Source organism: Dipodomys spectabilis, unplaced genomic scaffold (genome assembly GCF_019054845.1).
Source record: "Dipodomys spectabilis isolate Male_0828 unplaced genomic scaffold, ASM1905484v1 ptg000094l, whole genome shotgun sequence".
In the NCBI taxonomy this organism is placed as follows: Eukaryota; Metazoa; Chordata; class Mammalia; order Rodentia; family Heteromyidae; genus Dipodomys; species Dipodomys spectabilis.
This window is the reverse complement of record NW_024870771.1, coordinates 4,740,084-4,766,885: the sequence shown is the minus strand read 5'-3', so window position 1 is coordinate 4,766,885 and position 26,802 is coordinate 4,740,084. Positions and strand designations below refer to the sequence as shown.

The 26,802-nt window shown below is 40.2% G+C and overlaps 1 protein-coding gene across 3 annotated transcripts in view; it reads left to right on the top strand.

Moving 5' to 3' along the window:
* Window positions 1-26,802, top strand: part of Wdr33 (WD repeat domain 33) — a 111,335-nt gene that overhangs the window by 67,627 nt on the left and 16,906 nt on the right. For all 3 annotated transcript variants that reach the window (XM_042685098.1, XM_042685097.1, XM_042685099.1), the window contains 9 exons: window positions 14,813-14,939; window positions 17,746-17,900; window positions 18,003-18,081; window positions 19,519-19,629; window positions 20,291-20,385; window positions 20,956-21,042; window positions 21,942-22,081; window positions 23,662-23,814; window positions 25,081-26,169. In XM_042685098.1, coding sequence (XP_042541032.1) covers window positions 14,813-14,939; window positions 17,746-17,900; window positions 18,003-18,081; window positions 19,519-19,629; window positions 20,291-20,385; window positions 20,956-21,042; window positions 21,942-22,081; window positions 23,662-23,814; window positions 25,081-26,169 — 2,036 coding nt within the window. The remainder of the gene's footprint in view (window positions 1-14,812; window positions 14,940-17,745; window positions 17,901-18,002; window positions 18,082-19,518; window positions 19,630-20,290; window positions 20,386-20,955; window positions 21,043-21,941; window positions 22,082-23,661; window positions 23,815-25,080; window positions 26,170-26,802) is intronic.

Genomic DNA, 26,802 nt, shown 5'->3' with positions numbered 1-26,802 from the left:
ATTTATAATCACTTCCAAAGGAAACACTGATAATTTAATGCTTAGGATAAAGTTTAATCTGAATAGGTTGGTATTTTCTTAATAAGCTACAATGGTTTTCCACATTGATAGAACAGATACAATTTTTAATGCAATTTATGAGCAAAGCATTTTAAAATTTTTTCTATAGTTTTATTTCATGTCTAAATGTATAATAAGGCCTTCACCAGATAGAAGGTTTTATATTCAATGTCTTTTCCCAACCCCACTTTGAAATAGGCAAAATTTTGTTCCACTCTCTCTTTGCAGCTAGTGAACTTAGGAGGCTTTAGTTTTGAGAGGTGTTTGTTGGCTGAGGTGTATTTGATAATTTTCTCAAGATCAGACTTGATACTATGGATTTTGGGGAAGAAGATCACAGAAGTGCCCTTTCATCATGAGTGACTTGATACTAATCTTGATTACCTGCTTGAGGTAGTGCTTGTTCAGAAGTTCTGCTGTAAGCCTAGTTTTTCTTCCACGTGATAATGGATTTTTTTAAGAAGGAGTAATGATGCATACTCCACCTTTGACAGGTGGGAAGTTACATTCCACCTCTATTTTGGTGGAGTAAGCTATCTTAAATTACTTGAAATTCTTTTTTTTTTCTTTTTTCTTTTTTTTGCACAGGCAGCCAGGGGAGTTGGTCCTGGGACTTGAACTCAGGCCTGAGTGCTGTTCCTTGAGCTCTTTTGTTCAAGGCTAGTTCTCTACCACTTGAGCCATAGCTCCACTTCTGGCTTTTCAGTGGTTAATTCGGATTAGCGTCTCATAGTTTCCTGCCTAGATTGGCTTTGAACCACAATCCTCATCTCAGCTTAGCTAGAATTACAGGCATGAGCCACTGGCTCCTGTTTTGTTTTTTTAAAATTGAGTTTATTCCTTGAGTAACACAGCCAAAAGAACTAAAAATATAAAAGGCCACAAAAACAAAATCTTATAATCATACACAAAACAGGGATGATTGTATCTCTTGCACATTTAATATTTTAAGCATACCAGACACTGTGATCATTGCAAAATCAGAATATCTTAAATGTGAGAATGTTCCATATATACAGATCAGAATTATTATTATTCAGAATGAAGACAGTGGAACTATATATATATATATATATATATATATATATATATATATATATATATATATTTTTTTTTTTTTTTTTTTTTTTTTTTTTGGCCAGTCCTGGGGCTTGAACTCTGAGCCTGTGCACTGTCTCTGAGCTGCTTTTGCACAATGCTAGCACTCTACTTGAGCCACAGTGCCACTTACAGCTTTTTCTGATTCTGTGGTACTGAGTCACATTCCTATTCTGTAATTTTTTTTTTTAATTTGCTCTAAGAAAGGAGTTAGTGTTGATTTGATTATATTGATTTATCAGAAATACTGTTGATTATTAAAGTACATGAGTGGATTAATGAAACAAACTCTTGGTAGCCTTTTATAATTCTCATTTATACTTGTCATGCTACTAAGAAAATAATTGAAAGCAAATATGAGTCACAAATTTAAAACTGTACATGAATTAAAACAGAGGAACACTGGTATCTCATGAAGTGTTTGTGTCTCAACACTAACAACTAGAAAAATTACAGCCAAAATTTGTAATTTGAAATTGAGACAGAACAATAATGGTAGTATAAAAAGCACAGTAATTGAAATAAACCGAGAACCAGTTTCAATTGAACAATTTCGTATTTTCATACACATTTTAAGATACTGTGTATGATTTAGGATCTTTGTGTCATTTATTTTGGTGAGAAGGCAGATTTTGATGATGACATAATAGTTGTCTGAAAATACTCATTGATGTCATTTAGAATGGAATTGGTCAGTGTCGGATAATCCAAAGCTTTTGACTCTTAAATTTCTGAGTTACTGTGTAGTGATCCCTAAATCCTTACATTAAAACAAGAAACTTTATTTCCTGCTCCCGTCAGTCCATATAAGACCCATAAAATCCTTTGGTATGACAGGACATTTGTAATGGCTGTCCTTGGCTCATCCATAACCAATAATATTGTATGACCCTCAAATGATGTTATAAATACCCAAATAGCTATAGGCAGAAAAAAAATGTTCCCCATTCTTGTTTTAATAAAGCTTGTGTGTGATATCAATGCATATTTCTTCAAAAATAGTATTTTAGTTAATTCCCTAATCAGCTTCAAAAAGTTTGATTTCCAGGGATTTTAATAAGTCTGCCACCCAATCAGTTATTCAGGCAAATATTACTATCCCCAAATTTCCATTCTTACTATGCCAATTATTTGGAATTCTTATGCATTGAGATATTTCATAGTTGAATTTTTCTTAGCTACTTATGCCTTGTAACAGAAATGGAGATAATTTTCAAGTTACATTTGGAAGCTAGGTACTGGTTTCATGGTTTGCAGCCAGCTTGGCAGGAAAGACTGAGACTTTCATTTCCAATTAATCACCAGAAAAGTGGAAATGGAGCTGTGGCTCAAAGTGGTAGAACACTAGCCTTGAGTAAAAAGAGTTCAGGGACAGCACCCCAGGCCCTGAGTTCAGGCTTCCACCACTGACCAAAACCAAAGATCCTACTGGAGCTGGGCTCTGTGGCTCATACCTGTAATTCTAAGTCCTCAGGAGCCTGAGAGCTGAGGATTAAGGTTAGAAGCCAGCCAACAGAGAAGTCTGTAAGACTCTGCCTTCAGTTAACCAACAGACAAGCTGTACTGGAGGTATGGCTTAAGTGGTAGAGTGCCAGATGTTCAAGCTCCAGTATGGACACTTCCCCCTCTCACCCAAGGTGAAAAATAATTAGTAACCACTACAAATTACACAATTTGTACACCTTACCACAGCAGTATTTAGTGCTTTTTGCAACCTTGTTCATGAACCTAGGTTCATTTTTTTGTTTTGTTTTGTTTTTTGCTTCTCGTGGGGCTTGAACTCTGGGCCTGGGCGCTGTCCCTCAGCTCTTCAGCTCAAGGCTAGCACTCTACCACTTGAGCCACAGAGCTACTTCTGGTTTTCTGGTGGTTTATTGGAGATAAGCCTTTCCTGCCTGGGCTGGCTTTGAAATTCGATCTTCAGATTTCAACCTCTGAATAGCTAGGATTATAGGCGTGAGCCACCGGTACTGGGCTCATTTTAAATTTAAATTTAAATTTTTATTTTTTTGGTTGATATGTTACCTTTCACTCAAGATGTGAGCTCTGTGAGGCAAAGATGATAGGGGCCATGTTTACCATGCTTGCCTAATTGTGGCCTGTAAATTTTTTTACTTTGACTAGATTATCTGTTGATTTTATGTATGTAAACTTTAAATTATAAGGAAAATGTGACAATTTCTGACCAACTGAAACTGTTCACCTTTTTACCTTGGTTTTTGAAAGGAGTTTACTGTAGAAATACTCCTAGAATATTACTTACATATCTTTTTTTTTTTTTTTTTGCTAATTCTACTTTTTTTTCTTTATTAGGGATTTCAGTCATGGTTTTTGTTGATTTCTTGGTCCTGGTTATCTGGTGGCACTAATAATTATTAATGCAGTATAGGTACAGCCTCCCTCCCCTTTCCTTCGTTACTATTTATTTAATTTATTTATTGCCAGAGCTTGGGCTTGAACTCTGGGCCTGGGCATTGTCCTTGAGCTTCTTTTGCTCAAGGCTAGCACTCTTCCACTTGAGCCACAGCCTCACTTCTGGCTTTTTCTGCTTATGTGGTACTGAGGAATAGGCAAGTAATCTACCACTAAGGCACATTTTCAGCACTCCTTTCATAATAATTTTTAAGAAGTAGTCTTACTTTGTTGTCCAAATTGATCTTGTGTTGTGGGTTCAAGTGATCCTCCCATCCTAGCCTCCATAGGGAGGACAACTGCCTGTCCTCCCTGGCATACTGCCTGTCACTGCCTGGCGTACTACCAGGCTTCTATCCATCTTGTAAATAAACATTTTTATGTTTGTCTAGTTTTTCAAGTTATGATTGTGTGTTTTTTTCCTTGGCTCTATGCTTCTATTCAGTTAGAATCTGTAGAATCTGTAGATATTATTTGTTCCCATCTGTCTGTACTCCTCCTTCTAAAAGAATCAGTACTACTTTTATAAAGTATGGGACACAAGTTTCTCTCATCTCAGAAAAACGACTAACTGCCTTAAGATACTAGTATTAAAGTGGAGTCATTGGAAGAACACAGTTGCTCTGCACTTGAAGAGTATTTGGTTATTACCTTCTTTCCCTTACTCTTCAATGAATACTCTCCAAAATATACTTTTAAAATAAGTGATTTACATTTTTAGAAAGCCAACAAAGTGGATTTTCTGGCTGACATAAAACACTGCAAGTAGTTTCTGGTTGTTTTACTAGAAGCATATAGCTTTGGCACACATTCTAAACATGTTAGACAATGTTTTATGGAAATAGTGTAGCTTTTCCTATTGTATCAATCTTGTGATTATATATTTTTTAAGGTTCTGAATAATTTTCTAAGTCTAGTCTTTCAACTTGGCTGAAAAGCTAATTGTGCTCTTCCTCATGGATAGAACTCTTGTTTGGAGTAACAACTTATTTACAGTATATAGTAAAAGAATTTTTTTCACTTTGATATCAGAGAACTTTAGTTTCATGGACTAAAAGCTTATAAATTATATGCTTTATATCAGTTTTTAATATACTTAGTTTTCTTGAAAGACAGCCCTGTCAGTTTTCCATTTAAGTACAAATCCATAGAAACCATATTATCTGCTTATGCAAGTATGTTTTAGGTAGGAATTTGGGGAAATTTTTGATGTATCTATCACTTTATACCACTAAGTTTTTAAGTTTGACACCATGTATTTCAAAGTTTATTTACCAATATGATAAACACTTTTGAGCCTCAGTTCTAATCAAATACATTCTATCATATTCTTTTTTTTTTTTTTTTGCTAGTCCTAGGGCTTCAGGGCCTAGACACTGTCCCTGAGCTTCTTTTGCTCAAGGCTAGCACTTTACCATTTGAGCCACAGCACCACTTCCAGCTTTTTCTGTTTATGTGGTACTGAGCAATCGAACCCAGGGCTTCATGCATGCTAGGTAAGCAATCTACCACTAAGTCGCATTCCCAACCCTTTATCATATTCTTTTTTTTCCTTCTTTTTAGAGAAACACAATACAGATGTGGTAGAAAGCTCCTTTGTGTGTTCTTCCACAATCCCTTCTTTCTATCCTTCTCCAGATGTGCCTACTCCTGAATTTAGGTTCCTTATTGCCAGACAGAATACTGAGATAGCATTGTCAATTTCTTAAATTGGTCTAATAATGGAGGTACTCTAGACAAAAGAAGACTCAGGATAAAATGCTGCCAAATACTTACAGCACATTTTACAAGACTTGAAAGCTCCCAGACATGGAAAAAAATCTTGTTCGTTAAAAAAAATTCATCATCACCCAATTTAGTTGGTTATGGTTCTATGTGATTTTGCTTTGAACATACTTTGTGAGAACTCTGTATAGACATATCTGTTCTAGAATTAAGTTTTAATTCTATAGTTTTTCTCTAATGTAACTTTTTAGCTTTTGGTGATAAACATGCTAGTAATAATCACTCTTGATTGATACTGATGATTGGATCATGGTGAGAAACATTTATAAAACCCAGGTAAAGTGCTAATAAACTGCACATTTATTGACCAGTGCCCAAGTTCTTTATGCTCTTTATTTTTCCCAATTCTTTAATCTTCTGGTCTTCTAAAGTGTCTATCAATGGACCATGGCTTTGCTTATCCTGTGCCTTAAATTGATGTTATATTTTATGTTTTCATAGCTGGCAGTAGCCCGGGTTTACTGTTAATGTTTTAACACATTTTCTTGAGTGACAGTTGTTCAACTGTTAATATTGTACATGATGGTACTTGAATTCTGTTTGCCTTTTTTCCTCCTGTATTAGAAAATCTTGGTGCTTTTTGTAAGTTTTGTATAAAAGAAAATTTTCTTAACGTTTGTTCATATAATGACCTGATCCAGGAAAAATAAAATGGGAAAATCGACATTATTTCTGACCTTCAAATAAAAACTCATTATGTTTCGGTTTTCAGACTGTTTGCGGAGCCTTTGGTCAATGCACTGTCTTAAGGCAGGGTTGTTTGCCTGTGTGAGTAACAGGCATTTTAGGATTGGATGAGGTTGTGGAGGAGGGAATGAGGTCCTGGGAAAGAAATTGCACAGGAACACAACATGTACAGCACATTTCACAGAAACCAAGGCATCTTCTCTGAAAGGAAATGTCCAAATCCACACTTATGCTTCCTGTCTTCTAGCTTTTGCCACACTTTTCTGATGCTTCTGGGATGAGGAATAATGAGTGGGAAGCTTTCCCTGTCTGCAAAAGTCTAGCACAGCCCTTCAATGAATTAAAGCCTGAAACACCATGAAATTATGCATTTTCTTTTTAAATTAAAAAAAATAAAGTTATCAGAGTTACATTCTGCACAAGGCTATTTAAGGCATGATTATGTTACATTTTAAAGGAGACACTCTGTTTTTGTGGTGAAATGTCTCTAAACTGCATTAGTTTCTTTTTTAAGTTTGGTGTCAGTTGATTTAGAAGACTTTGTAACTTTTTTGAAAGTTAATGTTCTAGGGTTTCATAATCCCTACAATTACCAATTTTATTCTCCCTTTCTTTGATGATTATAGAGTCTGAATACCCATGGCAGGAATCCAATGAATATTAGTATTACACACACTAATACTGAAATAATGAATGAGTAGACTAGTACATTAACAAATGTGTGAAGTGACCCAGTAAAAAACCTGATGTCATTGTTTACCTTATGTTTGGTTTCAGTTTTAGTGCACAATTAATGGTTACTTTCTGTAAGTAATAAGTTGAACATAATTTCTGATGGTACACATCATATACAAAGGAGTATCACCTGCCTTCAAGAGATGGTAATTCTGTCATTATTCATGTAGCTGTAGTCTCAAGGGAACTGTCTTAGCTAGCTAAGAATTAACCTTCAAACATAACCCAATGTGATTAGATTAATTTAGAGCCTCTCGGTGGATTTTTTTTTTTTTTTTGGTAAATATTTTCCTTCCACATACTGATAACACAAAACATTTTTCTGGGGAAGATACTTCAACTGAATACATCCAAATAATGCGTATGGAAGGTGGATTTTTAAAAGCAATGGTTTTGTTTATGACTAATTTAATACAGAAATGAAGAAAGTAACTGAAATCCCAGTCTTTCTCACAGGAATAGAGTTCAATTAATGAAATGCTTAGTTTCAAAAATGATAGTTAACAACATTTGTAGACCTTTGATTGCCTGAAATGCTGTGGAAAGAGGGAGGGTTGAGAAAGAGCTGAGCCCTGGGCTCATACCTGTAACATTAGATACTAAAGAGGCTGAGATCTGGAAAATCAAGAGTTCAAGATCAGTTTGGATAGAAATGTTTTCTAGATTCCATCTCCAGAATGACCAGCAAAAAGCAGTTGCTCAAGTGGGAAAGTATCATTTGATGGATGTTGCCATATTCTTTTATTCTTAGGAAGACCCTGTTCTTCAGAATCAATCTGATTACCTCTCAAAATAGTTAAGACAATTCTTATTTGCATATTTTTTGGTATGTTATCCCTAAGTGTTTTTGAGAAATGGAAAACAAGTTGCTATATACAGTCTCACCAGTTACAGTTGAACAAGTAGAGAAATTTTGTAATTGAAACAAAAGGAACTATTCTTCCACTTTGCTAGGATGTCAGGTTTAGTGAAATGAAAGATGTTGGCCACCACTAGACTGTTAACTCAGGCCTCATTGTTCTCATTGGTAAGAAGTAGGGCTGGATGACAGCTAATTTTATATTTTTGTAGTTGCTGTTGATTGTGTAATGAGATAAGAGAATAAGAGTAAGGGAATAAAAGATATATAAATTTAAAGAGAAAATTGTAGCACTCAGGAGGCTAAGATCCCAGGATTATGGTTTGACTCCAGCTAGATTAAGAAAGTGTGAGACTCTTTAGCTGTCAAAAAGCCAGAAGTAGAGGTATGCCTCAAGTGGTAGAGCAACTATCCTTGAGCTAACTAAGGGACAGTGTGTCAGCTCTAAGTTCAAGTTCTGGTGCCAAAATTAAAAAAAATAAGAGAATTTTTCCTTGCGGCTAGTTATCGTCCAATAATACTCTTGGATTGCCTTGTTCATTATGGTAGCCACTAGTCATATGTGACTTGAGTACTTAGGATGTCACTAATAGGCCTGTGGACCTAAAGCAAATTCAAATAACTACATGGGGCTAATAGCTACTGTATTGGACTATTCATTGTGTCCTTTTGTATTTGTGTTTTAAATCATATAAAATCTATGATTGATAAAGGTTTTGATATAATGATTTAAAATAGGAATTTAATTCTAAACTTTTGCCTTTACACGTCCAAGCTCACCATTGTAATCTTTTTATAAGCTGCTTCTGCTTCCACTTGCTAAGAGCTAAGGTCCCTTGGCCTTTCCCAGAGATCTGAGGCTCTACTTTGTAGCTGGCTGCCTGTGCCACCACCTTCGGGTTGTATGTGTGTCCTACAGCCTGCCTGGGGGCTCCTGTGCCTCAGTAGGACACAATTTGTCTCTATAATAGCCTTATTAGGTGTTGCAACTTTGGTAAGAAGTACTCAGTCTTCCAATGACAAGCAATTTTGAGTTCTAAAAACATTTACCATGGGGCTGGGAACGTGGCTCAGTGGTAGAGCGCTTGCCTTGCATGCATGAGGCCCTGGGTTTGATTCCTCAGCACCACATAAGCAAAAAGAAAAAAGCCAGAAGTGGCGCTGTGGCTCAAGAGGTAGAGCGCTAGCCTTGAGCTGAAGAGCTGAGGGATAGCGCCCAGGCCCAGAGTTCAGGCCCCACGACTGGACTCAAAAAAACCAAACATTTACCGTATTAGCAAGATGTTCTTAATGCTAAAACATCCCAATCATGAGGTTATAAAAGCAGTTACCCCTGAGTGAATCTTCCATCAAGTCTGCAGTAGTTGTTTTAGTGTTGCACAGTTTCCATGGGTGGGGATGCAAAGAACATATGATTCTATCATTTTTGTGCTCTCAGAAATGATCGAGATTAAAATAAAGGCATTCTTAGGGATGATACTTAAAAATTGATAAACCATTAGGGATGATATTTAAATTGGTTAAGCCAAGTGTTTGGTACAAAATCATTTTTTATATTTTTTTATGATCAAAGTGATGTACAGAGGGGTTACAGTTAAATAAGTAAGGCAATAAGTACATTTTTTGTCAAACTTGTTGCCTCTTCCCTCACTTTTCTTCTTTCTCACCTCCTCCCCTCCCCATCATTTTTTCTTTTATTCTTTAATTTTTATTTGTCGGGGGGGGGGGGGGGGGCTTGGACTCAGCCTGGGTGCTAAACTCTTTTGCTCAAGGCTAGTGCTCCACCACTTTGAACCATATCTCCACTTCCAGTTTTCTGTGATTAATTGGAAATAAGAGTCTGACCAACGCATCCTGAATAGCTAGGATAACAGGCGAGAGCCACTAGTGTCCAGCTTCGTTTTTTTTCTTTTTTCTTTCTTTCTTTTTTCTTCCAGTCCTGGGGCCTGAACTCAGGGCCTGAGCACTGTCCCTGAGCTTCTTTTGCTCAATGCTAGCACTCTACCACTTGAGCCATAGCACCACTTCCTGCTTTTTCTGTTTCTGTGGTACTGAGGAATAGAACCCAGTGCTTCATGCATGCTAGGCAAGCACTCTACCACTAAGCCACTTTCCCAGCCCTCATTTTTTTCCTTTTAAATTATATAAGATCATGTTTTGTATATGGCTTTCCAGTTCAAAAGTATTCCTGAGACTTTTTTCAACCATACTGCCTCTGAGGTCTGTTGGTGAAAACTCTGCCTCTCCACTGAGAATCATCTTGGGACCACAGGCAATGCTGAGCTCTGTCTTGGCAAGCGGCGTTGACACCTAATGACAAACTTTCCTGTAATATTTGAATAGAGGAAATCCAAAGGCAGTTACCATTAAATAAAGTATTACGAAACGCAAGAGAGGCAACTTCAAGTAGTACAGGAGATTTGTTTCTTCTGAACTCCATTTTGTTTTTCTTCTCTAAAACATTATCACTTATAATTTATATAAGATACGGGCTGGGAAGTTTGGCTCAGTGGTAGAGCGCTTGCCTTGCATGCATGAGGCCCTGGGTTCGATTCCTCAGTACCACATAAGCAGAAAAAAAGCCAGAAGTGGCACTGTGGCTCAAGTGGTAGAGTGCTAGCCTTGAGCTGAAGAGCTGAGGAACGGCGCCCAGGCCCAGTGTTCAGGCCCCATGACCGGACCAAAAAAAAAAAAAAAATTTATATAAGATAAAAAATTTTCTAGGTGTCTAGACCTATTATTTTGACATATACTTACTATAACCAAGGCACCAAATTCCTAACATCCCCGAATTCTGCCTTGAGTTTTAACAACTGGTCATATTCAATTAATGTGAATTTATCTTAGTTTTCCTAAGTATTCTCTCAATTCATATTTAGTATTGGTAGTATTCATACTCTAGTCTTGATATTATAAACACAGTATCTTTGTACATAAATTCTGGGATGGTTTTGCAGTTATAGGATAAATTTTGACTGGGGCATCACAGGTTGTATGCCTTTAAGAACAGAGCCAGTGCTGGTGGCTGATGCCTGTGATTTACTTATTACTGGTTATTCAAGAGGCTGAGGTATGAAGACCCTAGTTCAAAGCTAGCCTCAGAAGATAAATCCAAATGATTCTTGTCTCTAACCAGCAAAATCTGCAAGTGGAGGTGTGGTAGAGTACCAGCCTTGAGTGTGAGTTCTTAATTTCAGTGTACTAGCACGGAATGAAAAAGATTTTGATGGATTTGACCATGTAGTCTCCCCATGAAGATGCAGTGAAGTGAAAGTGTCTATTATTTTCTCTTACTTAAATGGAGCAGCACCAAGTATATGTATAAAGTGGTAACATAGGTTCAATGTTGGTTTTTTTTTTTTTTCCTTCCCATTTAATTTTGTTCTGGTCTTGGGGCTTTAACTCAAGGCCTGGATGCTGTCCCTGAGCTTTTTTGCTCAAAGCTTTTATTCCACCATTTGAGCCACAGTTTCACTTCTGGGTTTTTACTAATTAATTGGAGATAAGAGCCTCAAAGACTTTACTGGCTGGCTGGCTTCCAACTGCAGTCCTCAGATATCAGCTATGAGCCACCAGTGCCTGGCATGGTTACTTAAAATTTTTTTTATTGTTATTATGATGATGAAGAACAGAAGGTTTACAGTTACATAAATCAGTTAATGAATACACTTCTTTCTGGAAAGTATCACCCTTCCCTTGCTCTCTTCCAGTTTCCAGCATGAGGTGTTTTTTTTGTTTGTTTGTTTTTTGTTTTTTTTTAATTTGTTTTTCTGGTCGTGAGGCCTGAACTCTGGCTCTGGGCACTGTGCCTTAGCTCCAGGCTAGCACTCTACCATTTGAGCCACAGTGCCACTTGCAGCTTCTTCTGGTTATGTGGTGCTGAGGAATCAAACCCAGGACCTCATGCATGCAAGGCAAGCACTCTACCACAGAGCCCCCTTCCTAACTCCTAACATGAGGTTTTTAAAGGTGGGTCTCTGTTTAGTAGCCTAGATTGACTTTCAACCTTCAATCCTGTCTCAGCCTCTTAAGTGTTGGCCTTATAGGTATGCTAGCACGACTGTATTAAAAACTATACCAGGGGTTAGGGCATGCCCCAAATGGTAGAGTGCTTGCTAGGCAAGGCTTTGCTTTCAAACAACAACAAAGAACACAATCACGAATTCATGTACACAATCTAACTTACTCTTAAAGCTGCAGTTTCACCTTAGAGGAAACATGAACAGAAGATTTTTTCCACACTATAATTTTTGTTTTCTGCTTATCTGAATCAACATTTTTGTAACCATGTACATTTAATAATCATCCTTAAAATAGATGTAGTTTGTGTTTCATTTGCGTTTTAATATATCTTATTTCATTTAATATATCTTATTTAATATATCTTATTTCTTTCTAGGGCCTTCTTTTCGTAACAGTATGGTTGTTCATTTAAGGGTGTTTGACTAATTTTATTGTTCCTCTTTATAATTTGTTTTCTGGGTTTTTTTTTTCTGTTAGGAACAAAGTTTCCAATACTATTGTTTGCATATATAAAGTTATTTCCCTTTTTCCTTTTTGTATTTTTATTTTTTGACCAGCCTTGATGTATTGTCCAGGCTGGCTTTGAATTTCTGGGCACAAATGATTTTGCCTTAACTTCTGGAATAGCTGGGACTTCAGGCATGTAGTACTACTCTTAGCTATATGTAAAAGTTGAATTTAAAAAAGTCCTCTTAAATTATGTTAGCCCAGGCATCAGTGGCTCACGCCTGTAATCCTAGCAACTAAGGAGGCTGAGATATGAGGATTGTGGTTTGAATTCAGCCCAAGCTGGAAAGTCTGAGACTGATTTCCAATTAACCACAGAAAGGCAGAAGTAGAGCTGTGGCTCAAGTGATAGAGCAGTTGTCTTGAGCACAAAAGCTTAGGAATAGCACCCAGCTCAGACTTCAAGTTCTAGGACTGGCCAAAAAAAAAAAGAAAGATAACCTAATAGAGAAACTCCATGTAGGAAATGGCAGCTAAAGACTTGTTCTTACTCTTCATCCTAATGTATCAGCATTGTCTTGAGAGGGTGCCCTTTTATATAGGATTTTTTTTTTTTTTTTGGGTCCGGTCGTGGGGCCTGAACTCTGGGCCAGGGCGCTGTCCCTCAGCTCTTCAGCTCAAGGCTAGAACTCTACCACTTGAGCCACAGCGCCACTTCCGGCATTTTCTTTTTGCTTATGTGGTACTGAGGAATCGAACCCAGGGCCTCATGCATGCAAGGCAAGCACTCTACCACTGAGCCACCTTCCCAGCCCAGGATATTTATTTTTTGTCAGTGCAGTGGAATTCAGTAGCTTTTACCTCCTGGAAGCATGAATCAAGTCCTGTGGAGTGGTGTGCACTGCTTGTTGCCTTGTTTATTAGGAGGCTAAGGCATGAGGACTGGTCTGGGCAACATAGCCCTGTCTCAAAAACATCCTACAAACAAAACCAAAGTGGGAAATGCAAGTGCTTTGCCACTGAGCTACCCCTCTAGCCCTTTTGTATTTTTCCAGGATTATTTTATGCATTTTTGAACAAGTGCATGTTTTGCTCAAGTGTATGCTTATGCTCTTGAGTGTGCTTGTCTGAGTATCCCTTTTTAGGTCACCAGTGTTCAGATGAGGCTCTTGCATATATTTGGTACCTTTCTTTGTAATTAGGTCATTAATATTATCTCTAAATAGTTGTACAATTCAATTTATGATTACAATGCACCTTGAACCATGTTTTTTAAATTCCTATGCACACCTTTTTAGAACCCAATCTTTAGTAACTTAGTTCCTTAAGACAAGAAAGAGCTTCTCTGATGAAAGTGTAATTTTAACTCTTCCAATTTTGGTTCTTCTTGTAAAAGACAATGTAATAGCAAATCTCCCTTTCTCTTTTCTGTCCTGAGATCTCAGCTATAAAATATGTTCATTGGTAGAAGACATAAGAACCAAAAAACATGAAAGGATTACCTTAACACTACCTTCCAGCTTAGTATAATTTGCATTTGCAGCTTTGTGTCTGAACCTTTTCCTTTCCCTCTATGTAGATGTGTACATCATCACTTGTGAGATTGATGTTTGCCTTTCACAGTGAGGCACACCTGATGGTACTTCAAAACAAACCAAAATATTAACAACATGATTGCCACCAGATCACCTGTGATGAGCCATTTATAATGATTAATTGCATTCTTTTGAGTACATACAGCATGCGGCAGTTATTTTATGGTATATAAATATACTGCAGGAAATTTAAGAACAAAATGCTTATAGATAAACTCTTGTGTACATCCAGTATTAAGCCTGGAAAAAGGGTTATGGAGTCATTGGGGTCATTTGTTTTTATGGTGGACATCTCCCTCAGTAATTGCCACTCACTGTGAGTGCTGTGTAGCCCAGTCCTGTGTGAGGCTCTAACATATACATCATCTCCAATGACTGGAGACTGTCCCTTCCTATTTTCCTGGCATCTAATCCTTCCTGGAGCTTGAATTGATCAAGGCAGGGCAGCTATTTGAAATGTTTTTATTCTTTCCTTTTCCATGCACTTATTCTTGATAGTCTGACTAGCACCCAGTTTTTCCATTTTGTTTCAGTTCTGTTAATTCTGAATTTTACATTTGTGATTTTAGTAACTTATAGTATATGTTAACCTGTGTGTGACTCGGGCACAGGTTATTTTTCTCCTTTGCACTTGAGAGAAAAGAGCAGAAATCTAAAACACTTTCTTGTTTTTCCATCAACAAAGTTGTGATATGCAAACCTGGATTTAGCTTTTGACCAGTAAGGACTAGTGACCTCAAAGCAGGAAAAGTGAAGTGAATGAGAGGGGGTACGGTCTGATAATGAGGATCGTTGAGATTAGCATGTGAAGCTTTCAAAACTTGACGTGATAGGGCTTGAGGGTTGCAGCTTACTTAGAGCTTTGGCTGGCCTCCAGCAAGTACTTCGTTCCAGGGGATAAGGGGTGGTTTCTGACAGTCCTGGCATACAGTGGAGCTTGTGGGTCCAAAGACTTTGTCATGGAGGCCAAAGAGTCCTTTAGAAAGTTTGAATCCACAGAGCACTATTAAAAACATTGATTACACTTCTCTGCTTTGGTTTAAATTAGAATGGAATCCTGCCTTCAATGCCTATTACTGATTAGGTTTTTGTCCTAACTTGTTTCTGACAGGCCATGGTGCTGATGTGAAATGTGTAGACTGGCATCCAACCAAAGGGTTAGTTGTTTCAGGAAGTAAAGATAGTCAACAGCCAATCAAGTTCTGGGATCCTAAGACTGGTCAGAGTCTTGCAACACTGTAAGTGACGGGAATCCTACCTTGTCCCTGAACAAAGGAAGCAAAGCAGCCTGTGTTCTTTAACTTTCTACTGCCTCTGTTCTCATATATTCCTTAAAAAGTAGGGTGGACCACAGATGGACTTCAATCTGTGGTCTTCTTAAGTCATTAAATATGTTTTATCTCAACATTCCTAATGGAGTAAGGCTTGGTTTTCCACCTCAGCCTATGTTGAATGGGGTTATTCTGGGCTAACGAGAAGATGAAACAGGCATGTTCTTCCTGTTCTGGCCTCATCCAAACAAACACCTTTTGGCACTTCATAGATGGTTCATGTGTGTGCTTCTTCCTAGTCACAGCTCAGCCTTCTCTGTCCACTTCATGTAATTACAAACATAGTGTTTTTTCCTCCCAATTTTTAGACATTTCTCATTTTTTGATCTGACATGGTAGAGCTGCATAGTTTTCTATTTGAATTATTTATAAGCATTCAGTGAATATGCCCATTTTTGGGGCGGGGGCATGAGGGGCATATTTTAAGCTGCTGTATTCTGGTCCTAATTGATAAGTAAACCTCCCATACCTTGATTGGTTGGTGCAGGGTTACCTTATTGCATAATTTCAGTGACCTCAACCACACACTGTGCCTTAGGAGTTATGTTCCCTGGGGATGTGCATTGTACAGGCTTTGGGGCATGATGTAAGTTAACTCTCAAACTGTCCCTAAACTAATACCTACTTTTATTCTTTCTTTTGTCTCTTTATTTATTTTTTATTTTTTGGCAATCTGAACTCAAGGCCTTGGCTTGCTAAACCAGGAGTTAAACCATTCAGGCATGCATCCAAGCCCTTTTTGCTTTAGTTATTTTTCCAGTAGGGTCTTGAATTTATCTATGCCTGGTCTGCCTGGAGCTTGATTCTCCTTTTTATGCTCTTGCACAGCTGGGATGACACCCACTCGTTGGTTGAGATGGGGGTCTTGTGAACTTTTTGCTCCATCTGGTCCCAGACTGTGATGCTCCTAAGAAGCTAAGATTATAGGCATGTATCACTCTGCCTGCCTGCCTGCCTGCCTGCCTACCTTGCCTGCCTGCCTGCCTGCCTGCCTGCCTGCCTGCCTGCCTGCCTCCCTCCCTCCCTCCCTCCCTCCCTTCACTCTGCCTTCCTGCCTGCCTCCCTTCCTTGCTCCCTCCCTCCTTCTCCCCCTTCCTCCTTTTTTTGCTTGCTTTGAATTCAGGGCCTTTCTTGCTCATGGCACAGGCATGGCATTTAAGCTGTGCCTCTAGCTCAGCTATTATTATTACTACTATTACACTATTTTGGTCCATCATGGGGCTTAAACTCAGGACCTGGGTACTGTCCCTGAGCTATTTCTCTCTAGCCACAGGGCCACTTCTGGTTTTCTGGTGGTTAATTGGAGAAGAGAATTTCAAGGACTTTCCTGCCCTGGCAGGCTTTTAACCACAATCCTCAGATCTCAGTCTACTGAGTATTTAGGATTACAGGTGTGAGCCAAAAGTGCCCTGCTCAGCTCAACTTTTTGCTGACTGTTTTAGAACATTTTCTGCCTGAGCTGGACTTCAACCACCATTCACTAGATGTCAGCCTCCTGAGTAGCTAGGACTATGTGTGTGGACCACTGGCACCTAGCTTTTTCTTCATGAGAGATATGTCAGTGGATTTTTAGAATCTTAACAAATAGGCTTTATTGAATGCTAATTTATGCATTCCAAGTACTTTCTATGCTTCACAGATACACTTTTCTGGCAAAGTATGCTTCTATTTTGCCAGATAGAGCTATGCTTAGGTAGAAGTTATTTTTTGTCACTGACCTGGATCTTTCAAGTATGTAGGTCCTTTCGTTTCCTTTCCTTTCCTGTCCTTTCCCTTTTCTGATCAGGATCTGAACTCAGGGCTCCCTGCTTGCTAGGTAGAACCGACCTTTCTTCCCTCCCTCCCTCCCTCCTTTCCTTTCCTTTCCTGTCCTGTCCTGTCCTGTCCTGTCCTTTCCCTTTTCTGATCAGGATCTGAACTCAGGGCTCCCTGCTTGCTAGGTAGAACCAACCTTCCTTCCCTCCCTCCCTCCCTCCCTCCCTCCCTCCCTCCCTCCCTCCCTCCCTCCCTCCCTCCTTCCTTCCTTCCTTCCTTCCTTCCTTCCTTCCTTCCTTCCTTCCTTCCTTCCTTCCCTCCTTCCTTCCTTCTTCCTTCTTTTTTCACCAGTCATGGGTCTTGAACTCAGGGTCTGAACACTGAGCCTGAGCTTTTTTTTGCTCAAGCCTAGTACTCTACCTTTTGAGCCACAGTGCCCATTTCTGGCTTTTTTCCATCATGTAGTATGGAGGAATCAAACTCAGGGCTTTTTGCATGCTAGGCAGACATTCTACCACTGAGCCACATTCATTCCCAGCCCCTAGGTAGGACCTTTTCTCACTGAACACTTCCTGCAGCCTTTGCTGTTTACTTTTTTTTACCCCCCAATCCTGGGGCTTAAACTCAGCCTGGGCACTGTCTCTGAGCTTCTTTTGCTCAAGGCTAGCACTCTACCACTTGAGCCACAGTGCTACTTCTGGCTTTTTCTGTTTATGTGGTACTGAGGAATCGGACCCAGGGCTTCATGCATGCTGGGCAAGTACTCTACCACTGAGCCACATTCCTACTCCTCAAGTGTACTTTTAATTATGGTTCTGTAATGTATGTATATGTCTTTATTACTTCTATGTCACACTTCTTGCTATCTTAACCTATGTGCTTTTCAATAAAAATTATCATTGTATTTAATGGTTTTATAACATTCTAACTGATAGTTTTTTTGGTGCTTTGCTTCCAGTCATGCCCATAAAAACACAGTAATGGAAGTTAAATTAAACCTCAATGGTAATTGGCTGCTCACAGCATCACGTGACCATCTCTGTAAACTTTTTGACATCCGAAACCTGAAGGAAGAGCTCCAAGTATTTCGAGGTCATAAGAAAGAAGCCACAGGTCAGTGGCTGTGATGTACTTCTCATTTTTTTGACTTTACCTCTATTTTCAGGTCCTACTAATTTGTCTTTTTCTACATGTTTTTTGTTGTTTTCTTTTTAGCGGTAGCCTGGCATCCGGTTCACGAAGGACTTTTTGCCAGTGGAGGATCTGATGGTTCTTTGTTATTCTGGCATGTTGGGTATGTAACCTTTATGATGTAAAGGAGAAGTATGTGGACACACATCATTAGAGCAGGGGTGTTTCATCTTTGCTCTGCACCGTTTGGGCAGCCAGCTGCCAGTAGTTAGTGCTTGAAGTCCTGCCCCGCAGGGCATGGTCTCTGGAAGCATCCCCACATATTTTTCCCCAAGTGTGACAGCTGCATCCCTTCTGGAAACTTTTGAAGAAAGATAGGACAACTTTTATCTGCTTGGATAAAAATGCTTGATCTGAGCCAGGTGCTGGTAGCTCATGCCTGTAATCCTAGCTACTTAGGAGGCTGAGATCTGAAGATCGCGGTTCAAAGCCAGCCCAGGCAGGAAAGTCCGAGAGAGACTTTATATTCAATTAACCAGAAAACCTGAAGTGGCATTGTGGCTCTAGTGGTAGAGCACTAGACTTGAGCTGAAAAGCTGAGTGACAGTGCCCAGGCCCAGAGTTCAAGCCCCCCAACTAACGCATCCCCCCCCCCCAAAAAAAAAAATGCTTGAGCTGTTCTGACCTGGCTTACTAGTCCTGCAGTGTGACTTGGGCATGTTCTGGTGATTGCCAGTGAGTTTAAGAAGTAGTCTATTTTATGAAGAGAGCCTATGAATGTATACAAACGTGATAATGTCTTGTGTTTTTATCTGAGTGGTAGTGGTCCTTTTGCAGAGACTGCCTACAGTTTTCAATTCTATATATCCAGCTTGGAATAGAAAACAAAGCACCTGAATTTAAGAGAGGATAAGAGATTTTTCTAGTTTCTTAATGGTGAAACGAGTAAAAAAAAAACAACAAACTCTTTTTATTATAAAAATAGTGTACAGAGGGGTTACAGTTACATGAGTAAGGTAATGAGTACGTTTCCTATTGAGCATTGTTACCTCCTCCTTTTTTTTCCCCTACCATCCCTTCCCTCCCCCGCCCCCCCCCCCCCCAACAAGTTGTAAAATTCGTTTTCAACATAGTGTTTTGTACAGCTCATTGTTACAATGGGTAAACCTGTATCCCTATTTAAACATTTTGTTTTTTCCCTTCCCCTACCCAAATTAGAAAAGTGTATATACAGATGCAGGGCACCAGAATCAAATACAGTGAAAAACAGGGGTTATACCATGGGGGAATGAAACAATTCTTTATTAGCAAAAATAGTACAATGGGGTTTCATTGTGGTATTTCTGTACATATAATGTATTGTGATGTAATTCATTCCTGCTTAGTGATGAAATAATTCTTGCAGCATTTTTCTTGATTCTTTCATCTGTGAATGCAAGAATGTGTTTGTGACAATGAATCAGGACCCTGGGACCTGTGGAATTGACTTGATTTAAAGTAATAGATGCTGATAGCATTGTCCTGAGGCTTAAAGAACATGTTTTATTGTTATTGTTGCTGTTTGTTTTCATCACAGACTTTTTCATTGGTGCCTTTGCAGGGTGGAGAAGGAGGTGGGTGGGATGGAGATGGCCCATGAAGGGATGATATGGAGTCTGGCCTGGCATCCCCTTGGACATATCCTCTGCTCAGGCTCCAATGACCACACCAGGTAAACTTTGTATTGAAAATAACAAGGAATTGCTTTTATTGAAAATAACAAGCCACTGCTCCATGTACATGCATGTGTGCACGTGCACACACACACATAAATATCTTTAATTTACTGATACGATATGCTGGGTTTGTATTCCCACCTGTGTGTGTGTGTGTGTGTGTGTGTACACGCGCGTACACGCGCTTGCTCTGGGGCTGGAACTCAGGGCCTAGGTGCTGTTCCTGACCTTTATTTGTTCAAGACTAGTACTCTACCACTTGAGGCACAACTCTGATTCTGGCTTTATGGTAATTAATTGGAGATAAGAATCTCACAAATTTTCTAGGGCTGGCTTTGAACCACAATTCTCTGATATCAGCCTCCTGACTAGCTAGGATTACAGGTGTGAGCCACTGGTTCCCAGCTTTACCACTTACTTTTAAAAGGATTTGTTTAGTAGAAAATGCTACATTGTAATAAAGCCATTGTTTATTGACCATGGCTATTTGAATTTCATTCTGTCTCTGATTAAAAAAATCCATGAATACATTTGAAATATTTGGAAGAAAAGCACTGGAAAACTTTGATGTGTTTATTCATGGACTGGTTAATTCTATTAAGTGCCCAGAAGAATACTAAAAACACCCTCTTCACCTCCATTACTTTTATTTAACAGCAAATTCTGGACTCGAAACCGACCAGGTGATAAAATGCGAGATCGATATAATCTAAACCTGTTACCTGGAATGTCTGAAGATGGAGTAGAATATGGTGAGGCTTGTATATTTACTCTTCTTTGAAATCTGATCTTCTACTCCAAGAGCATTAATTATTTGTAAGGTTGTATAAAACTAATTTTGGACTAGGAATGGACTTCATAATTATAGTGCTTCCCTAGCATGCTTAAGGCCTAGACTCAGTTCTTAATACCAGAAGAAGAAAAAGAAGGAGGAGGAGGGGAAGGAAGAGAAAGAGGAAGAGACACTGATGTTAATTTTGTAATTTATTGCTATATAAATCACCAGTGATATCATTCAATTTTTTTTTCTTTTTTCTGCTGGTGTGGGGCCTGAACTCTGGGCCTGGGCGCTGTCCCTCAGCTCTTCAGCTCATGGCTAGTGCTCTAACACTTGAGCCACAGCACCACTTTTGGCTTTTTCTCCTTATGTGGTGCTGAGGAATCAAACCCAGAGCCTCATGCATGCTAGGCAAGCACTCTACCACTGAGCTACCTTCCTAGCCCCATATTATTCAACTTTATTAAGTGTTAGTTTTTCCATTACTACATCCTATCAATAACACCATTCTCATTATTGACAATGAATATATTTTTACTTGTAGATGACCTTGAGCCTAATAGTCTGGCAGTAATTCCAGGAATGGGAATTCCAGAACAACTAAAATTAGCCATGGAACAAGAGCAGCTGGGTAAGAGAAGTCACATACATGCATTAAATTTTCTTTTCCTTTCTTGTAAATGAAATTTTTCTTGAGCTTTTTCGCCCAAGGCTAGCACTGTACCTCTTTCAGCCATAGTACCACTACTGGTTTTCTGGTGGTTAATTGGAACTAAGAGTCTCAGGGACTTTCCTGCTATGGCTGGCTTTGAACCATGATCCTCAGATTTCAGCCTGCTCAGTAGCTAGAATTACAGGCGTGAATTTTTGTTTTGTTTTTGTTGGTTGTGGGGCTTGAACTCTGGGCCTGGGTGTTGAACCTGAGTTCTTCAGCTCAAGGCAAGTGAACCACACTGTCACTTCCAGTTTTCTGGTAGCTAATTGGAGATAAGAGTCTCATGGACTTTCCTGCCTGGGCTGGCTTTGAATTGTGATCTTTCAGTCTCCTGAGTAGCTACAATTACAGGCATGAGCCACCAGCACTGAGCCATAATTTTTTGTTTGTTTGTCCTGGGAACAGACAAGTTTTGGGAACTGTCTCTGAGCTTTTTTGGTCAAGGTTAGAGCTCTACCACTTAAGCCACAGATCCACTTTGGCTTTTTGATGGTTAATTGGAGATAAGAATCTCATAGACTTTCCTGCCTGGGGTGTCTTTGAATCATGAGCCTCAGATCTCAGCCTCTTGCGTAGCTAGGATTACAGGTGTGAGCACCTCGCTATTTTTGTAATATTTTTGTCTGTCCTTATTTTCATGACAAATTTATTAGTTTTTATTATTTATTAGTATACTATGTCAAAATGCTAATGTAATACATGTTGAGCAGTGTTGATGGAAATGATATAAGCTGTATATAATATTAAATAATCTGTTCATTGATCTAGTGGCCAACTTCTTTTACAAGACTAAGGAGCTCTTTATCTGGTTACAGGGAAAGATGAATCAAATGAAATTGAAATGACAATTCCTGGTTTAGATTGGGGAATGGAGGAGGTAATGCAAAAGGATCAGAAAAAAGTACCTCAGAAGAAAGTCCCTTATGCAAAACCTATTCCTGCTCAGTTCCAGCAGGTAGGTAGCTAAAAGTGAGCCTCACTTCATCCTTGTACTGAGAGACTGGAGTTGTTCAATGAAGGAGAAAATGTAAACCTGGGTGGGAAGTAACCCAAAGAAAGTAACCCAAAAGACCACGTGGACAGAAGTTAAGTAGAAGGAAAGATTTTTTGCCAGCAGACCTGACAAGGTCAAGTTCTCAAGAGAAAGGGAGAAAATGGTGCCGTCTGGCTCTTTGGAGGCCCCTTTTATTTTGGAGTCCAGAAGTGGGAGGTGCCTATCCTACTGTACAGGTGCTGCCACGGAGAGTAGAGATTAGGCCTGCAAAATGGGCGTTTCCTTACATTCAGAAGTAGATGTCTCTTGGATTATCCCATCTGTTGACACCTTTTCTGTACTATAGATTCTTTTGAAGCCTCCTTCCATATTCATATGCTCTTTGGTATAGTTTCCATCTGCTGCCTTGCTTTTATTGTTTTTAAATTTATTTTTTATTTTTATTTTTTGTCGTGGGGACTGGGTGCTCTCCCTCAGCTCTTCAGCTCAAGGCTAGTGCTCTGCCACTTGAGCCATAGTGCCACTTCTGGTTTTCTGGTGTTTAATTGGAGATAAGAGTCTCATGGACATTCCTGCCTAGGCTGGCTTTGAACCGTGATCCTCAGATTTCAGTCTCCTGAGTAGCTAAGATTACAGGCGTGAGCCACTGGTGCCTGGCTTGCCTTGCTTTTATATTGAGCTTGCCCTGAATTTTCTGTATATCTTATTTTATTTTTATCTTCATTTGTGTAATGTCATCTAAGTTGTCAGGGGAGGAGAGAGTTTTGGAACAGAGGAGACTGTCTTTTCCATTGCTTATCTGACTTTTGCTTTACTTATCTTCTCAATACAAGATGCCTTTTGGCAGTCCTAGGCTTGAATTGAGGGCTTGAGCATTTTTTGCTTAAGGCTTGCATTCTACCACTTGAACCTTTCTGTCTTTTTGATGGTTAATTGGAGATAAGAATCTTATGAACTTTCCTACTTAGGTTTGCTTTGAATTGTGATCCTCTGTCTTAGCCTCCTGAGTAGCTAGGATTATAGGTTCGAGCTTCTGGTGCCTAGCTAAGATGCCCTTTTGAATCGGACCAGAAGCTTTGCCTTCTTAATAATATGTAATATGTTACAGTGTTAGTCTGCCTTCTTACATTGTGCCAAAATACCTGAAATAATCACATGAAAAGAAGGAAAGGTTTGTTGCTCACATTACTGATTTGGTACTTTGGCAAGGCAAAACATCCTGGCAGGGAATGTATGATGGAATAAAGTTGCTGACTTTATGGCGGCTAGGAAGCAGAGAGGGCAGCACAACCAGGTTCACTTCACATCAATGTCCCCTATGACCTACTCATTCCCAGAAGGCCTTGCTTCCTGATGTTTCCACCGCTTTCCAATGGTGCTGTCAGCCAGAGATCATGCTTTAACATATGAGCTTCTGGGGAACATTAGGCAGGTTGGACTGAGCAGATGATATTGTAGAATGGTCTTTTTTTTTTTTTAAATAACTGATTGTTACAGTTTTCATGCTTAGAGTGTATTTTAATTTTATCTTCTTTTTCCAGGCTTGGATGCAAAATAAAGTTCCAATTCCTGCTCCAAATGAGGTTATGAATGACAGGAAAGAGGACATTAAATTGGAAGAGAAGAAGAAAACACAAGCAGAAATTGAGCAAGAAATGGCTACATTGCAGTACACCAATCCACAGCTTTTGGAGGTGTGTTACAAAGAATGAGAAGTGAAGACAGCTCTGTAGATTAGACTGAGTAGATGACATTGTCGAATGGGTCTCAGCCTATCATAGTTTTCATGCTGTGTGTGAGGTAATCTAAGTAGCACTAACAGCCTTTTTTTTTTTTTTTTAATGCTCTTAGGGAAAAAGAAAGAGACCTGTGGGTAGTTCTGATGAGCACCACCATTTCTTACTATATAAGGAAGTTAGTTTCTAAAATAACCTATTTTTAGAATTTTAAAACCACATCCTTGGAGCAGTAAGCAGACCTAAGTATGCTTTTTTTTTTTGTCGGTCATGGGGCTTGAACTCTGGGCCTGGGTGCTGTCCCTCAGCTCTTCAGCTCAAAGCAAGTGCTCTACCACTTGAGCTACAGCACCACTTCTAGTTTTCTGATGGTTTATTGGAGATAACAGTCCCATGGACTTTCCTGCCTGGGCTGGCTTTGAACTGCGATCCTCAGCTCTCAGCCTTCTAAGTAGCTAGGATTACAGGTGTGAGCCACCGGTGCTTGGCTAAGTATGCATTTTTAGTAGAAAACAAAAAGTCAAGAAGAGTGGCTTTGGTGTGCCTGTAGCCTCACCTGCTGTGGCAGCTGCAGCAGGGTGACTTCTTGTACCCAGAAATTCAAGACCAGCCTGGGCAACAAGCTCATTTTATCTGATCTCCTTTCATACCACATAGGGGCTGTGTTGGGTGTTTCACACCTGCAGTTCCAGCTCCTTGAAGGGCTGAGGTAGGAGGAGTATGTCAAGGCAGCCCAGGCAACAGTGAAAGACCTATTTGAAAAACAAGTGAAAAGCAAAGGAATGGAGCATGGTACAAGTGGGAGAGCACTTAGGCCCCGAGTTCAACCCTTATTACTACAAAAATAAATTAAACTAAAAAACATAGCCAGGCACTAGTAGCCCATGCCTATAAACTTAGCTACTTAGAATGCTGAGATCTGAGCACTGCAGTTCAGAGCCAGCTTGGACAGACAAATTTAAAAGACTCTTTATCTCCAGTTAAGTGCTAGAAGCTGAGGTATGGCTCAAGTAGTAGAGCACTAGCTGTGAGTGAAAGCAAGATCTTGAGGCTCAGAATTCAAGTGTAGGTACTGGTACTCCCTTCCCTCTCTCCAGTATATTTATATGTATCATATATAGCAAAACAAAAGTGAATAACAAAAAATAATATTAGCATTACTGCCATCTTCAAGGGCTCTAGATTTTTTACCATGCTCATTTTGTTTTCTTTCTTTCTTTTCAGCAACTTAAAATTGAAAGACTTGCACAGAAACAGGCTGAGCAGATTCAACCACCTCCCTCGTCTGGCACCCCTCTCCTGGGACCTCAGCCCTTTCCAGGACAAGGGCCAATGTCTCAGATTCCTCAAGGTTTTCAACAGCCCCACCCATCTCAGCAGATACCAATGAACATGGCACAGATGGGTCCTCCGGGCCCTCAGGGACAGTTTAGACCCTCTGGGCCCCAGGGACAAATGGGACCACAGGGTCCTCCACTGCACCAGGGAGGTGGGGGGCCTCAAGGATTCATGGGACCACAGGGGCCTCAGGGCCCACCCCAGGGCCTGCCCCGGCCTCAGGATATGCATGGACCCCAAGGGATGCAGAGGCATCCAGGACCTCATGGCCCTATGGGACCTCAAGGGCCGCCTGGACCACAGGGCGGCGCTGGTCCTCAAGGCCCTGTGGGTCCTCAGGGGCACATGGGCCCCCAAGGCCCACCTGGTCCCCAAGGCCACATGGGCCCACAGGGGCCTCCTGGTACTCAAGGAATGCAAGGACCGCCTGGTCCCAGAGGAATGCAGGGACCTCCTCACCCTCATGGGATCCAAGGTGGCCCAGGATCTCAAGGGATCCAAGGTCCGGTGTCTCAGGGGCCTCTGATGGGTTTGAATCCAAGAGGAATGCAGGTGCCCCCAGGGCCCCGGGAAAATCAAGGCCCTGCTCCTCAAGGCATGATGATGGGCCACCCTCCTCAAGAGATGAGAGGACCGCATCCTCCAGGTGGACTGCTGGGACATGGCCCTCAGGAGATGAGAGGCCCTCAGGAGATGAGAGGCCCTCAGGAGATGAGAGGCCTGCAGGGCCCACCGCCACAGGGGTCCATGCTAGGCCCTCCTCAGGAGCTGAGAGGGCCTCCTGGCTCTCAAGGACAGCAGGGCCCGCCCCAGGGCTCTATGGGACCTCCACCTCAGGGTGGCATGCAAGGGCCCCCTGGACCTCAGGGACAGCAGAACCCAGCAAGAGGGCCACATCCACCTCAGGGGCCAATGCCTTTCCAGCAGCAGAAGACGCCTCTACTGGGCGATGGACCCCGCGCCCCCTTCAACCAGGTATTATGCTTTTCCAGCTGTAGGCATCAACACTGGGGACATGTGCAAACTCATGGACTGGGAAAGCGGCCACAGCTAGATAAAAGTGTTGCTCAAGCAGTGATGGCTCATGGCATCTCAGCTGAAGAAGGAAGAAATTATTAAGAGCGAGGAGAGTTAGGTCATACCACCATCAAGTAGAGTGCAGTGTTAGTCTTCTCATTGTAGCATCATTATTTTGATAGATGTTCTTCCTGAAAAGATAAGCTCTTAATCAAATACTGTTTAAATTGTCCCAGGATTAGCTGAAACTGTGGTACTTCCAAAAAAGCGAGAATAACAAAAAAGGCAGAAAGAAAACAATTATCCTAGGGCTCCAACAGCCCTGTTGCCTTGAGTAAGAGACCTGTGGTTCTGAGAGTGTTATGCTTCTCTTTGGGGCCCTTTCGTCTGGTGTTCCAAGGGCCCTCAACCAGCCTGCCTCCACCCTGTTTGTTGGCTTTTACTTTTATATGTAGTATAGGGTTTAACTCCCAATATGTTGGAGACATAGTGAGTAGTGAGCTAACATTGGCTGTCTAGGTTAGCCAAGAAAGGCAGTGAGATATATATATATATATATATATATATATATATATATATATATATATATAT